Consider the following 16,340-nt stretch of genomic DNA (forward strand, 5'->3'; position numbering starts at 1 on the left):
AAATGGCAATGGACTAACAAGATCCAGACTAACAAGATCCTTCTTTACTTTATTCATTTTCTTTGAGAGCTAACATGTGTTATACAACATCAGCACGTATGAGAAACTTTTGGTTCTTGAGTCATTGAAGTGGACACGTATTCCCACTTCTCTTCAAGTCTTAGGTCTCTACATACCATGCTCCCCCAGATTTTGCCATCTTTTGTAAATATGGCATAAATCTCTTTATTTGGGTTCTATCTGTTAAAAAAACTTTATATGTGCTCTGTAAGCACCATCTTACAATCTTTGAGGGTCATCCAGCATGAATACTGGAATTTAGCTATTTCTTTACATAGGGGTATCTGTATATTGACCGTTGTACTTCCCCTGATGGTCACATTCATTCTTTAATAGATCATCTCTTGCTTTTAATGCACATTACAGGGGAGTATCTTTCTTAACTGTCTCATATTTCTCCCCCTCGAAATGTGGCTTGAACTTTTCTGCCACAATTTCGAAACTATTCTCAACTTTTGTGAATGAGGAAACTTTTATTACTTCATCCACATGATTACTTCATGCATAACAAAGTAATTTCTTAATTTATATGGGAGTACCTTTTACTCATTTCACTTTAAGAACTCAACATAGTCATTTATCTCATATGACAGTTCTTTTTCCTCGTTTCACTTTAAGACCTTTTGCAAGTCACGCTCGCATATCACTCTTATCTTGAGGTTCGTATGTAACTTTTCATTCTTTTTAAACTCATTGAGTGCTTAATCACTGTGACACAATGCTAGTGCCCGATCAATTCTATAATAGCAAAGCTACTCCAAACCTTTCTCCCAGTGTGGGATAAACTAGCTCATGAGTCATCACAACTTTCTCCCGCCATGCAGGATTAGAACTATGCCAACTTTACCCCGTCATGCGGGTGTTTCATACTTTTTCCAGACAAAAAATGTCAGGATTGGTTCATATTCAGTCCTCAAATTCAGAATTAATCCGAATATTCTATGATACACATGCTTAATCCGATGTTGGTCAAATTAGCCATGCATGACATATCACAACTTTGATTGAACTCAAAATGAATTCTTTTTGATAGAGAGTGCATAAGAGACATTTCTCAAAACAATCTCTTATTGATCTAAATTCTTTTCTTTGGATCAATATCCATAAGTACTTTTCTTTTCAAGACATTCTTTAAAGAGAATACACTTTCTCCTGCGATGGCCTTCTTTCTTTATGAGTCACAAGTACTCAGATCATTTTCTTTTGTCCCTTCAAGAAGGACTACGTGCAAAACTTTGTTGGAAAGGACAACAATTAATACTTTAAGTTCTATTCTATATCACCGTTGGGCAGAAATAGAATATCTTTTACATTAATTTCATATCACCGTTGGGCAGAAACGAAACTAACGTATGGAAATCTCAATAAACTTTAAAACCATATATTTGCTCCTCAGAAATAAATTCTCCCGTTGGTTCGAATTTAATTAGAGGATAAACAACTTTATTGCAGCCCAAACTATGAAAATACATTTTCCTAGTTAGAGAGCAATTCTTTATCTATTCTCTGAAAGTGGTCACTCTGATGCAACATTTACAAGAGACTTTAAACTTTAAGCTATAACTCATATAAAAATAATTATAATATTATTATCATTAACATTGGTCAGAAAATAACAATATCATAATTAACTTTAAATTTCTCTCCCTTGAGAAATATCTTTACGATTCCTGTGATGCTCAACTTTGAGACTTCAAATGGCACAATAATGCCAAAAGTCAACTTTAGCTTTAAACAGCAGAAGCTTTTCTATCTTTTAAACTTTAAATGTGTCTTTACCCACCGAAAAAAAACTTATTTAAGACTTTTAGGCTATTCTTCCAATTAAATCTTCTCGTTGGTTCCGACTTAATTGAAAGATTAACCTTTTTCTTTATAGCAGAAAACTTTTCTTTCTTTAAACTAGTGGAAAACTTTTTCTTTCTTTACAGAAAGAGTGCTTTGTACTCATTTTCTCTATAAACAATTTATCTCATTGGTCCAAAATTGAATAGAAATAAAACCATACAAACTTACTCAAAGTAAGTTATTTAATCATGCTTTTAAAATTAATTCTACCATTGGTTTCAATTTAAATCAAGATCATCAACTTTAAAACTATGCAGCTGACACATATAAAATTCTATATTCAGAAGCATTCTTTTAACTTTACTTTTCTCTGATCAATTTTCCGTTGGTTCAAATTGATTAAAGGGTGAAACTATTGAAAATTTCATCAAAATCTGCCTCAGAAATTGAGAATTTTACCTTTTTCTTTTACCGTGCACGTGGCCCGGCTCGGGGATTCGGTCCGCTAGCTCGGCGCGGCCCAGCAGCGAGCAGCAGCCTCTCCCCCGGCCTCGGCTCGGCCTCATGCGCGGCCCTGTCGGCCCAGCAGCTAGAGCCAGCGGCTCGGCTCGCTGGCGGGTCAGCTCACTGGCGGCTCGGCCACTTCCTTTTGGGCCTGGAGCCCAACAGCCAACGGCCGGGCCGCCGAAACGGCCCGCCGCAGCGTCCCCTTATCGCCCACCTAGGCTGAAAGTCGGCCCATATGGCCGCCCGTTCGCCCTTGGCCGTCGGATCTTATCCGACGGCTGCCCGCGAGTTTCGCCAAGGCAAAACCGGCGACGGTGCTCCCCAAACCCTAGGACACTTTTCTTTCTCCTCCCATGTTTCTCGGTCGAGCGAGCGGCGCCGCCGCCGCCGGCCGCTCGTTGCAACGTCACGGCAAGCCAGCCGCCACGCCGCGCGCAAGACCGGACTTCTCTTTCTTCTTTCTTCTACCCTATCTCCCCCTTTCTCTCGCGCTCGAATGGAGCGGCGGCGGCCTTGGGTAGCCGAAGGAGGTGTCGGCGGCGCTGCAGCGGCTCCCTCGCCGACGCGTCGGAGCTCCGGTTGCCGGAGCAAGGACCAGCGACCCTCAAGTCTCTTTCTTTTCTTTTCTGGCGCTCTCCTCCCTTTTCTATCTCCACTCAAATTGAGGCGGCAGCCTCGACGGCTCGCCTGAGGAGATGGCCGGCACCGGAATATGGGCTCGCCGCCGTCGAGGGGCTCCTCGTCGGTGCTGTGCCGCGTGCGGGCGCAAACCCGCGGCGGTGCTTTCCTGCGCGAGCTGTGGCTCGGCCGGATCTCTTCGCTGCGGCGGAGCGGAGTCTCCTCGCTCGCCACGGTTGATGACGGCGGTGGGGAGAAGTGAGGTATGCCCTTCCCCGATCCATCCTTTCTTTTGACTGTTCTAGGGTTAGGGTTTGCATTTCTTTGTTCGATTCGAGATCAAATTTCCTCCTTTCTTGTGTGTCTGTCTCTTTCGATTCATGACCGAATCCAACCCATCTCAATCTACACACTAGAACCTGGCTCTTGATGCCATTGTTAGAATAATCGGATCGACTAGGTGTAGATCGGGAGGTTACTTTCTTTCTCCGGGGCCACCGCGGGTTCGTCGGTGAAGATCTGCGCTAGGGCAGCGACGGGCGGTGAAGACTTGACAGTTGCGATGGCGTTCCGGCGATGGCTGGTGGAGCTTCCCGTCGCTCTCAGCCCTCCCTATCGATCAGTCTAGAGTTTGAGGTGGGAAACCGTGGCTACAGCAGTGAACCTCGTGTCCATAGCTACCAGTCCCCACCTCCTCTTTATAGAGCTGCGCAACAGGGGCTCACCAGCCTCATCTTGGGCTGGGTCCCCGATTAGGGCACTTGGTCAAGGGATTAGTTGGCCGTTGGGCCAACTGGTGGAGATCAATTCTAATAATAAGTATCCTTTATCATCTTCAGACACTCTTTCTGGCTGCAATAGACATAAAAAACTTCCCATGCAAATAAAGTATATGTCTGCCCTTCGCCACCTCTACACGGACGGGTGCTGGGAGTTGGACTGCATGCCTCCAGAGTTTGGACGGCTCACATCTCTCCAAACAATTCCATATTTTGTGTTATATTATGATCCAAATTTATTGTATAAAAAAATGCCAACTTCAGACAGAGCAGAGCGGAAGAAGAAGTGGCCCATCACATAAGCTCAAGCGAGGGACGCCCCCCCTCCCGTACGATACATATACCCTTGATTAGAGTTTGCTCCATAGTTTATTATTCCTCTTGTAAGCCGCCGTTAAGCGTTGTAAACACACACCCGATATAGTGAAGTTTTTACTGGCGGGTACCTGTGGTTTTTACCCTTCGCATTGGAGGGGTTTTTCTCGTTAAATCCTCGTGTCTTCTGCGGTTTGATCTCATTGTTCTTCGTCGTTTTCTCGCCGTCGCTTCTAACATACACCTGGTTGTAAATGTCAATACATGCAGCCCCGTCAAGCTTTTGTTGTTCTACTATTGCTGTTCGGCTTGAATAGTTGCCGCCTTCAAACTAGAAGGGGAAAAAGTTCTTGTTTATGCTGGAACTATGGAATAATTGCGCCTGCCCTGAATTCATGATGCTTGCGCCTTGCAGAAAGATTTGTGCCACTACTCCCTAGCATCCCGGTCATCCGGTGGGTGGCTACTACCTACAGGGTCGGCTCAGGTGGCTTGATTTGGATTTGTGCCGCCGCAGCTCAGGAACCTGCAGTAACCTGTGGCCGCCTATCCGCCACCATGCCCGCCATGTCCGTGGCTCCGTGCCACCTTGCGTTGCTTGTGTTCCGGTTCCGGCACCTCTAGCGGTCTGGGACTCTGGATGCTGCTGGCGTGGCGCCTGCCAGCAGTTTTTAATCCTGCCACCACCGACATGGCGACATGCAGGACAAGCTTTGGGGGGGCCCAACTGGCCGACAACTTTTAAGTGTGTGCGTGCCAGTATACCCGTGAGGTGATTTAGGCCGTGTTTAGTTTCTTGTGCCAAAAATTTTTGGAATAGAATCTCGCTAATTTGTTGTATTAAATGAAGTCTATCTATAAAACTTTTTGCATGGATGTGTTGTAAGTCACGAGACGAATCTAATGATGGTATTAATCCATAATTAATTCATAATTAGTGGATGGTTACTGTAGCATCACTATTGCAAATTATGGATTAAGTAGCATAATTAGATTCGTCTCGCGATTTACAATCATCCGTGCAAAAAATTTTGTAAATAGATTTTATTTAGTACTTCATGCATGTGTCCAAACATTCGATGTGACGTTTTTTAGGGGGGATTTTGGGATCTAAACAGACCCTTACTCGTCTCTTGATCATTGCGTCTGCCTTCAGTTTGTGTGTCTTCGTCTGATATTGCTCGCTAGATCTCTTCCGAATTCGTTGTGCAGTTGCGACGGGAAAACGTTTTCTCGGCCTGTAATTGTTCGTGTACGATATATAATCAATTGCTAAGGCTAAAAGTTCACTTCAGGTGGTGACTTCAAATATTTGAGAAGGTTTCACGGAAGGGAGCAACTGAACGGCTAGTGAATTTGCGCTGCAAACAAGTCAACTATCCGAGATTTTGACCACGCCATGGCAAACTTGAAGAGCCATGCACGAGTGTACGAGTGCTACCTGATCTCGTGTTCTGGATTACTAGAAGAGAAAAGACTATATTGCCCCTCTAAACTTGTCACCAAATTAAAAAAAATACCATTTAACTCCAAAATGGGACATTCTACACCATCGAACCCAAACCACCCTGGTTTTCACCACAGCCGAGCAGTTTTTTCTTTTTCTTTTCTCCCTCCAACTTTCATAGCAAGAAAAAAATAGTTAAATGGGTCTAAAAATTATGAATTTTTTACAGAGCTAGAGTAGGTGATAAGGAAACTATTTTTTAGTTGTAATGCAAAAATTTAAAATATAAGTATTTGAATATGGGTAAATTTAAATTTCATTGAATTTTTAGGGCATCAAAACGTGCTCTAATTTGAAACATAAAGTTCATTTCGAACCTTATGTTTTCAAATTTTATCAAAATAATCAAATTTGATGCAAATTTACCCTTTACGAATAAACTTAAAATATCGCTATAGAACATTAGTCAAATAATATTGACATCATAACTAAATTGAAAATAAACTTTTCAAATTTGGTAAATTTTGGAGCATGTTTTGATACCCTAAAAATTCAACTAAACTTAAACTTTACTCATATTCAAATATTTATATTTCAATTTGTATGCATTCCAACTAAAAAAGTAGTTAAAATAGTTTTCCTATCACCTACTTTACCTCTATAAAAATTTTCATAATTTTTTTGGCCCATTTAACTATTTTTGTCTTGCTATGAAAGTTGGAGGGAGAAAAGAAAAAAGAAAAAACCACTCCGCTGTGGTGAAAACCAGAGTGGTTTTGGTTCGAGGGGTTAAATCAAACAGTTTCAAGAGTTGGGGGTGTAGAATGTTCGGTTTTGAAGTTAAGGGAGGTTTTTTGAACTTGGGCAACTATTTCAGGGGTCAAACGGATGAGAATGACGTCACCTCGCCGGCTCGTCAACCGTCATCCCTGTCAGTTCCGGCCGGTGCATTGCACATAGACGCCAAGTCAAGCAAGAACAGATCCGGAGAAACCGCAACACTTCTCAAACATCACGGCAATAACATTATACTAGAATACTCGTAGTAATTAACCAATAAACACTTGCCTAGACACTCAAATTTTCACGCTAATAATAACATGAGGGCGTAAAACAAGCCCCCAGGTGCTGGCACGGACACGCTCGATCGAATGCTCGACGGAGTCTTCACTCGTGCAGGTGCAGCGCCTGCAGCTTCGCGTCGAGCACCTCGGAGCAGATCCTGCCCATGGTCTGGTAGAAGGAGGCGAGGTCCGAGAGCTGGCCCACCGTCATCTCCGCCATGAGCGCCCGCGCCGCCGCCTCCCGCCCGTCGTTCAGCTTCAGGCTGTTGAGGTACCCCGACGCGTTCCGCACCGTCGCGCCCATCTGCTTCAGCCGCTTCTCCTGCTGCACGCTCAGCGACGCCGTGTTCGACTGCACGCACACATTCACAGTTCACACACGCAAACAGGTTAGCTCCATCGGCGGCATGGGCGGCGAGCGCATTGCGAATGTGCTTGATGGCTTATTATTACCTCGAGGAACTCGGCGCCGGCGTCGAGGTCGCGCTGCTCCGCCGGCTTCGTCTCGGTGCGGCCGCCGGAGAGGTACATGTCCTTGGCGAGCGAGAAGCTCCGGAAGATGACCTTGCGCCGCCGCTCCATCTCCTTGTTCAGCTTTGGCGACGCGGGGAGGGCGCTCCGGGGCGACGCGGCGGCGGCCACCTGCTTCTCCTGGTACGCGACCACGGCGTGGACGAACTCCTGGTAGGCCCTGGCGCACCCGGGGTAGTCGAACTCGTCGGAGCCCGGCTTGCGCATGCGCTCCGGGTGGAACTGGAGGCCCATGATGAACTTGCCCTCGCCAGGGTTGTACGCGTCGGGGTCGTAGAACCCCTCGACCAGGCCGTCCGGCGCGAACGCCATCGGCACGAACCGCTGCGCCAGCCGCCGCACGCCCTGGTGGTGGTAGCTGTTCACCATCAGCTGCTGCGCCTGCGCGCCGCCGTCCTCGCCCCCGTCGGCGAGGTCGCCCGCGAACCACTCGTGCAGCGGCGTGCCGGGCAGGACGCGCACCGGGTGGCGGTGGCCGTCGTAGTCGTCGTAGTTGATGTGCCGGACGGCGGCGGCCGCGGGGCCGAGCTCGTGCTCGACGTCCTGGTAGAGCGAGCCGCCGCAGGCGACGTTGAGCACCTGCGAGCCGCGGCAGATGCCGAGGTACGGGATGTTGCGCTCGAGGCAGCGGCGCGCGAGGCGGAGCTCGATGGAGTCCTTCTCGTGGTCGACGGCGGCGTCGCTCGGGTGCAGGCGCCGCACGGCCTCGAGCTGCTCTGGCGAGAGCGCGCCGGCGTCGGCGTCGGCGGCCGACTCGTAGAGCGAGGGGTCGATGTCCTCGCCCTCGCAGAGGAGCACGCCGTGGATGGGCTCGAACGAGTCCAGCAGCGTGTGCACGCCGGCCACGCGCGGCACGATCACCGGCACCGCGCCGTAGCCCACGATGAGGTCCAGGTGGTACTCTCCTAAGGAAGCACAAGGCAAACACAGCACGCGAGCGCCATGCATGGGTCAGCCACTACCGTCCAAATTAAGCAAAGCCACCATGGGCTGGACAAACGAATCGACCAGAGAAGGTTGTTAGAAACTCACCGACGAAGTCGACGAACTTGTTCTTGCGGACGGTGCGGCGGGAGACGATGAGCACGCGGGGGAGCACGCGGGAGAGGTCGGGGGAGGACGACATGGCTAGCTACCCTAGCGCGATTAGGCTGCTACTTCTCGTTCCCTTTGTGGAGGGAGAGGGAGCTCTTCGGTCTCCTTGGATTCGATGGGACGGGGAGGAAGAAGGGCGGGTGTATTTATAGCCGGCGATCGAGAGTGTTTAGCTGGCCGAGATCGATCTTATCACGAAACCGATTCTGAGCCGAACGTTTCTTAATCCATGGCGACTTGCGCAATCCGACTCCGTCTGGGCGCCGCGTTACAGGCGGGGGTCAGCTTAGCTCTGTCCAAGGTCAAAGGGGGCGAGTGCAATATTGCTAGCTACACCAAAAATAAGTCCCCGCTTGCATGGTGTCCGAATCATAGTTGGATTGGATGCTAATCCAGCAGAGGCGTACTGTAGATGGTAATGGATATATAGTCATATATATCGGCCTTATCTATATGTACATATATATAGTACTATTCAATTACTACTACCTTCACAACCTTTTGTCTAACCAGGAAAGTTAAGGATGTACTTTAATCATTTCATGCCATTCTGTTCATCGCCAAGAATCGCCGTTCATTGGGAATGTTACTAATTGACGTAATAGATGGTAAACCTTGATATGGTAGCAAATTAATAAGAAGTTGCAAATCTTAAACTTTTTATACTGTTGCGACTCGCCCCTAACTTCATCAATTATATACCAAAGAAACTTCCGGTATAGGTTCGCGGAGAATAGAAACTTGTGGAGATGTAAGATTTGTACGTACCACTAGCAAACATGCATAGGTTTAGGGCACCATGGTTGTACTAGTAGTACTTTGGTAGCACATGAAACAGATAAAATACGGTTCTATTTAGTTTCTAAAAAAGTTTGTACAGTACTCGTCACATCGAATCTTCAGACAGATGCATGAAGCATTAAATGCTGTTGAAAAATAACTAATTACACAGTCTAACTAATTAGCACGAGATTAATCTTTTAAACCTAATTAGTTTATGATTGGACATTAGTTGTCAAGTAACAACGAAATGGGCTACAGTGCCAAAACCCAAACTATTTCACCAACTAAACACACCCGTAAGAAAAGGATCGGATACGATTGCTAATGCAACTCGTGAATGCAAAAACATAGGGAAACCGGCCGTGAGACTCAGTAGGAAGAGGCTGATTGATTTACACATGTTTCAAAAGGAAAATTCCGACAAGCTCTCTTTTTCTGCCTTTTCTCGAAACAACACAAATGGTCGATGCATCAAAACATTATATATATATATATGGAGGCAACCAACACCCACTTTGTTAGATGAAATAAACACATTAGCATAGCAGTGCTAGGTAGCGTGTGGATGGGGCTGCTCTATCAGCTGCACACACTAGTCCAGTTCACAAATCTTATCGGCAAAATATTTCAATACCATGGCGCTGACGATTGTGTTTTGTTTTAAATTCCTGTGTGTAGCCATACCGAGCAAGATAATGGAGGGTCAAAGGACAAGAAGCATATGCTAGGAAAGAAGCATGTGCTAACTTGCTTCCACTTGATTTGACCTATTATCCTTGTTGTTTAAGTTTTTTTTGCATTGACAAACTTGTGGGCACTTAATAAGATCTGTAAACTCATCAGCACACCGGTATATAATGTGAAGATGCAAAGCAAAATATATAAGCTCGTGGCAGAGAAGAAGCATGGGCGAGCTTGCTTCCACTTGATCAATTGTGACATTTTTTTGTTTTTTAAGTGTAATTTGACAAACCTGTGGGTAGTACTTAAGATCTTTAAGATGGGAATTGAACTCACTATAGCCTACTACCTAGTCAATGGAAATGCGAAGGGTACATTTACCAAACGCTAAGTGAGAACGTTTAAAAAAACGCTAAGTGAGAAGCATGTGCTTTGCATTGTACTCGCATTTAATTTGGTAAATTGTCCTTTTCGTTTAAGTAAATTTTGACAAACTTCACTAGAGACCTTGAAAGGGACCGGACTCACCTCCAGCACGCACACTAGTCAGTGGAGGACCAAATAAAGGACAATGATTAAGCATGCTTATAGCAAGAAGCATGTGTTGCTTGCTCTTAACAGTGAAATGTTAATTAGCCTCTTTGTGAATTTTGACGGAGGTAGCTGGGAGTGGTTGGGGAGCTCTAGCTTGCAGATGGGGACTAGAGGATATGCGGTTGGCGCCTACGTGTGCGCTGGATGGGTGGTTATCCAGGGGAGGCTCGATGCGGCCAGTGACTTGCTGCTGATGTGTCCAGGCGCGGGTGCGTCAACGCCATGCACTTAATCGCTTTGCTAATTACCAACGTCAGCATCTTGCTCGAGCTCAACGATGTAAACGGATTGGATACACATGAAAATGAATTCAGATATTTCGGATATCCGTCTTTCTGTTTCAATTTAGTTTCCATCCCCTAGGATAGAAACGGATCCTGTATATATGTATATGCATGGAAACGGATTTAAATATCTCGGGTATATATTTTTCTATTTTCTTACTCCATCCCTTCAACACCCATGCTCGGGGGTATTGATAGTTTACGGTCAACCGTACGGGAGGCTCCCGTACGGTCGATTTTTCGACCGTTGCTTTTTTCCATTTATAGAAATTTTTTTGTCGTTTTTTGATTTAAAAAATTTAAAAAAAATACAAGAAAAATTTTGGAGACCAAAAAACATTTCAAGCAAAATATGAGAGCAGAAAAAAATTTCAAGAAAAAAAAATTTGGAGAGCACAAAAATTTCAAGAATTTTTTTTTGCATCATTAAAAAAAATATTCATCCGAAAAAAACAAAAAGGAATTCAAAAAAAATTGTTGAAAAATTTTTGCAAAAAAAAAACTGGAGGCGCGAGGCGGCGGCGGATCCGCGCTGCCCCGTCGTCCTCCCCGCCGACGGGGGAGCGCGCGGCCCAGGGAGGCTTGAGGCCGCCGCACCCCGGGGGAGGCGGATTCGGCGGCGGCGACGTCGGTGGAGCGCGCGGCGGCGGCGCACTGCTAGTCTTCCCACCACATCTGCCCGTCTTCTCACCGGCACCGCACCACCCCGCCGGCGTCGCGCAGCGACCCAGGGAGCCGGATCTGGTGGCGCGCGGCGGCGGGGGAGCCCGCGGCGGCCCAGGGAGGCGGTCCATCGACGGCGCGCGGGGGAGGCGCGGCGGATTCAGGGAGGGGGAGGAGCCGGCTCAGCGAGGGGAGGGAAGCGCGGCTTGAGGGAGGAAGGGGAGGCGGCGGCCGCCATGGATCTGGTCTAGCGGAAGGAAGGGGAAGGGAAGGGGCGGGGGAAGGAGAAGGGAAGGGGGCGGGGGAAGGAGAAGGGGATGGGAGAGGCGCGGTCGCCATGGGGAGCGGAGCTTCAACGGCCGGAGCCGAGATCCAGGAGAAAATGGTGAGGGAGAATGGGGAAGGGGGAAGGAGGCGGAAGGCTGCGGGAGAAGGGGAGGGATTGGATCGGGAGGGGAGGGGAGGGGAGGGGAGGGGGAAAGGTGAAGGGGAAATGAGCAGGTGGGAGTGCGGGAGGGAGAGGGTGCGGGAGGATCTAGGTGGGAGTGGGTGGAGAGATTGACCGTGAATTTAGAAACTCACGGTTGACTGTAGATTCAGCATTCCGTGCTCGGGGCCGGCCTTGACCGACCTTGCATTGAGATCGAGCCGCATGTGTTCCCATGCCGAGCTCGCTCTGGCCGGGTCTGGGAGGAGCCAAGCCAGAGTGCCAGGTCCAGGTGCCTGCGATCCGCGTGCATGGACGGAGAGGAGCTGGGGGATTGGAGCCACGCGCGCCGGCCTGTGCCTGGCTAGCTGTTGACTTGGTGCCGCGTGCGCGCGGAGCGCGAGAGACCGGCCAGGGCCGGTGCGGTGTTTGGTGACGGTTCCGACAGGGTTCACAGGTCGATCCAGTAATCAACTCCAAGAAAGGGGTGGACGCACTCGGCTACTCGGCTAGTGCTGCACTCTTCACGTAGCGCTCGCTAGATTGTCGGGGAGGAGGTGGTATCTGGCCTGCATCTGCACCGGAGGTTCTGTATGTGCAGCATCGGACGGTTGCCAATTTGCCATCTAGGGGAGGTCCTCCTGCTTCAGACGGGGATCCCAAAAACGTCTTCTTCTAGTCAGCTCCTAGCAGAATTGCAGAAACGCATGAGGATCTATGTGCTGTTCCAGGGGCGGCTGTCTGCATTGTGCAGCCGCTAGTCCGGCTGCCCGAGAGGCCGAAAGGCCATTTGCAGCGGCAGGGGGCGGGGGCGCGGCGCGTCGTCGGTCGTCACCGGTGACGCCATGGCTCAGCAAACGGAGAGCCTGCACCTACTCATTCATTCACTCGTGAGTCGCGACACAGCCTGCTAGCAGCCTGTAACTGTCATGCAACTACGCACGCTCACGGGCACGGGCCGCACGTGCGCGCACGAGACGGTTCGACCTCGACGCCCCGCCGCGCCTACCCGTCACTCTGCTGCACTCAGTGCTCACCTCAGCACCAGTAGCACACAAGTCGGAGTCGCTATTTGCCTACGTTTCCTCGCTTTCTCTGAACAAGGACTAGTCACGTTTCTCATGTAGTTAACCAGTAAACACTGTGCCAACTGATGGTGTTTCTCATTTTCTCTACACCTAACATTTTTCTGATACACTTTCACCTGAAAGTTTCACGGATACAAAAAGCACTGAAACAACAAAGACTGGATGAGCACTTTGTGATCCCGGTCTGTCTCGCTGAACCTAACTACCTTCAGACTTGAGAACAAAAATCAAAACAAGCACATACATGTTCTTGGTTTCATTGTACAAACAAACTGTCCATCAGTCCATGATGTGACTGAACAGTTAGTTGGTCGATCTCCAGCTCCCCACCGAGCCAATCAATCACCATCTCCTGCTCGGCGCGCGCCGGGCGGCGAAGAACCGGTGGTCCGGGTGGTCCGCGCGCAGGAGCCTGGTCCAGGCGTCGGCGGCCTGCGCGAGGGACGCCGCCAGCTGCCGGTCGCGCCACCCTGGCGTCCACGCCGCGCCCTTCAGCTTGTACGACGCCATCGCGAACGTCGGGAGCCACATCGCCGTCACGGGCGCCGCGCACGCGGTGGCCGGGGCCGTCGGTTTGGGGCCCTGCTGCTGGCCGGCGCCTGAAAGCGACAGACAAAGCAAGGGCAAACCAGATGATTCCTGATCCATCGATCGATCGTGCTCAGAGGGCAGACCGGTGGTGCCATTTCTGCAGTGCTGAAACTGAAAGGATCGCGCACCTGCGAACTGCGTGGAAAGGGAGTGGTAGGTGAGGAAGCAGGCGTCCAGGTCGCGCTGTGTTGGTCCCGCCGGGATCCCGTAGATCGGGTACCTGAAAATCATGTCCACAGACCACAGGTCGCCGTCAGCAAATCGGTTTCTGAGCAACCATGCATCTCAGGATGTAGAGTGTGCCACCATACCATGCAACGGAGATCCAGCTGGCTGGCGAGAGATCGCAGCTCCTGAGGGTCTGCAGCTCTGGAAACCGCTTCGCGAGGCTGCAGATCTGCACCCAGCATTCAAGAAGTGTGCTTCGTCAGACATTCGGACAAGCGAGTCTGAACCTGATGTGTGATTAAGACTGATGAGTCTCATGCCTTGTCAGCCAGCGGCTCGCGCTGGTAGGGAGGCTCGGACTCGAGGAACTCGAAGAGGAGCTGCTCGTGGCAGCTTCCGGGCTCGCATTCGTCGCTGGAAGCTTCGCTGCCGCTCGAGCTCTCGCTGGTTTCCTGCACCGAGGACGCGTTCGCGCTGGAGCTTGTCTCATGCTCCAGGTCGCTGTCGCTCTCCTCTGCACCCGTCCTGCGATCGACATCAGTTTCAGCAACAATCAATCAGTGGGGTTAGTTGGCTTAACATGACTCCGTGACCACAAAAAGGACAACGTTCTTGTTTCCTGGCTGTTCTTTGCATACGGCTGTACCTACGTATCATGATGTAGTAGTACTATAGTCCATAGGTGTCGTATGTTTTGCTACCGAAGAGCATCGATATATGCCAAGAAGTTTCCTGAGTGTGCTGACACATTCAGAATATGGAACCTCTACGTTTGAGCAGCACAATTGATTCTGAAGATAGCTCTGCTTTACTACTAAAATGAGGATTCACGACAAAGTTATGGTAAATTAGCCAACACGTACTCTTTGCTCACAATATCTAGGTTAATGTTCAGAAATCACTATTTTACTCGGTAGATGAGCCTTAAAGACTGGCTTGTCTTTTTGTTCCCTTTTCTTGAAACATTGGTCACTTAAGCAGATAAACTACCGCACGACTGCATGTTCTTGCTCCATTTTTGAAGGAACAGCATGTTCTCTGAAGCTGCGTGCTGCCAAATGTACTTATACAGCACTTGTCGCGTTGGTCATAAGCGAGTTTTCAGTATCACTAATCTATATTCGCTGAACATAATGTAAGAATAATGCTACCAATTGCTTCAACTTGCAGCTAATAACAAGTGTTCTGAAGAAGCAATTGGTAGCACTGCCCTTCAGAACACTTGTAATATGAAACAGGTAATGCGATGTTCATCACGTAGGTAGAATCATGGTGACTTCACAAGGATAATCGTGCATTACCTGGAAGGACCGACGTGCCTCCTTAATCCTCCGTAAAGCTGGATCGCAGATAAGTAAGGGACGTAGTACTGAACAACATCATCGCGGCAACCATTCAGAACAAGAGGTACAGCGGTGCCGTATGCGCTGCACTCCCTGAATGTGTCCCAGAGGTCTCCCAAAGTGAAGAACGGCAATGAATCATCTGCATCCGATTGACTCCAGCCCTTGATGCCCTCCTATAAAACAAACCAGACTTCAGTTCTGCGCTACAGAACAGTCCGAATGTAATGCAGAGAAGCAGGTGAAGAACATCTGAAATGCTACAATAGGGACTGAAACTGAACCTCATCTTCTCTGTATCTGAAATGCTACAATAGGTGAAAAACATTTGCAACCCAACTCTGAACTTGTAAAGCAGTTTTGTTCAGTCTTTGTTCTTCAGATTTCAGAAATTGAATGGAACATATGAACACAACCACAGCTAGAACAATAATCCTAACATAAAAAGCTTCTGTACAACTGAAAGTTGAGCTAAAATTCCCTATTTACAATACTGTAAGACAACTAATCGCAAATGTTCCTTTTGTGGTTCTAGCAGTGCATCGTCGAATCAAGAACAGCCAAACTACAAAAACGAAGAGGTGTATCTGCCATTACCTTGGAGGAGCAGCTGGGCGTGACCACAGGCGTGGTGGCCTCGAGGAATCTCTCCAGGTTACACCGCCTCGCCGGCGCATCGCCGCCGGCGAACCTTCGGCGACCTCTCGCAGCCATCTCCGATCTCCTCTGCTGGCTTGTGCGAGGAAGTGGATTCTTCTCCTCCTGGCGACGGTGGGAGGGAGTTACGAGGGTGGTTTCAGATCAGTTCGATCACGAGCTGCAACAGCTAATCCTGGCTATTAATAAGGTCAGTGGCTCCCAAAAGTGGCGCGCATGCGCTGGAGCCGGAGCGGGAAAAAAAAATAACACGCCGAGGTCGCGAGATGGCGACGCGTGTCGAGTCGGCGCGGATGGGGTTGGCAGCGCGGGCGGGAGGGATTGGACCGGCCTGAATCTGGGCGGTGGAGCAGGCCAGGGGCGGCGTGCTCCATGAGTCCGTGGGCTTTTTAAATTCACGCGGGAAACCTGATGCCGGGCCCACGGGCCAGCGCTCAGCAGTTTTGTTTTGTCACCACCCTCTCGCGTCCTCGATTTCTGATCACACAATGCACTGGGCGGCTGCCCTTGAGCTTGAATATGACTCCGCTACTCACTCGATAGATTAGTTTTTTGTAGTAAAATGAAAAGGCACATGGGTGGCTTTCATGTGGCACAAGAACTTAATTCATGTGGCATTGCCAATATGGTAGTGCATGATTAGACATTGGATAGTTTATCGTTGTACGAATGATTCGACGGACTCTTTTTGAGAATTTTTGGAACCTCTCTAATTGAAAAGTATGAGATTTTTTGTAGAAAAAAAATCATTGTACTTGGGCTCTTGTAACTTGTATCGGGCCTTATTCGGGCGGGTAAGTCAGTTTGCAGGTTTTGGGCTCTTTGGGCCGAATGATTTTTGAATTGGAAAGCCTTCA

The 16,340-nt window shown here is 48.8% G+C and overlaps 2 protein-coding genes across 2 annotated transcripts; both read right to left on the minus strand.

The window, feature by feature from the left end:
- Positions 1–6,497: 6,497 nt before the first annotated feature.
- On the minus strand, positions 6,498–8,329 carry LOC120676987 (putative glutamine amidotransferase GAT1_2.1). Its single transcript, XM_039958330.1, has 3 exons — positions 8,142–8,329; positions 7,032–8,014; positions 6,498–6,930 (listed from the first exon to the last, which is right to left on the minus strand). Exons 1-3 carry the CDS (start codon positions 8,233–8,235, stop codon positions 6,682–6,684), a joined length of 1,326 nt encoding a protein of 441 aa, XP_039814264.1. The 5' UTR covers positions 8,236–8,329; the 3' UTR covers positions 6,498–6,681.
- A 4,459-nt stretch (positions 8,330–12,788) lies between these two features.
- On the minus strand, positions 12,789–15,618 carry LOC120675829. The gene is made up of 6 exons (XM_039957039.1): positions 15,424–15,618; positions 14,785–15,002; positions 13,804–14,008; positions 13,627–13,712; positions 13,444–13,535; positions 12,789–13,323 (listed from the first exon to the last, which is right to left on the minus strand). Exons 1-6 carry the CDS (start codon positions 15,538–15,540, stop codon positions 13,067–13,069), a joined length of 975 nt encoding a protein of 324 aa, XP_039812973.1. The 5' UTR covers positions 15,541–15,618; the 3' UTR covers positions 12,789–13,066.
- Positions 15,619–16,340: the final 722 nt, after the last annotated feature.

Source organism: Panicum virgatum, chromosome 5N (genome assembly GCF_016808335.1).
Source record: "Panicum virgatum strain AP13 chromosome 5N, P.virgatum_v5, whole genome shotgun sequence".
In the NCBI taxonomy this organism is placed as follows: domain Eukaryota; kingdom Viridiplantae; phylum Streptophyta; class Magnoliopsida; order Poales; family Poaceae; genus Panicum; species Panicum virgatum.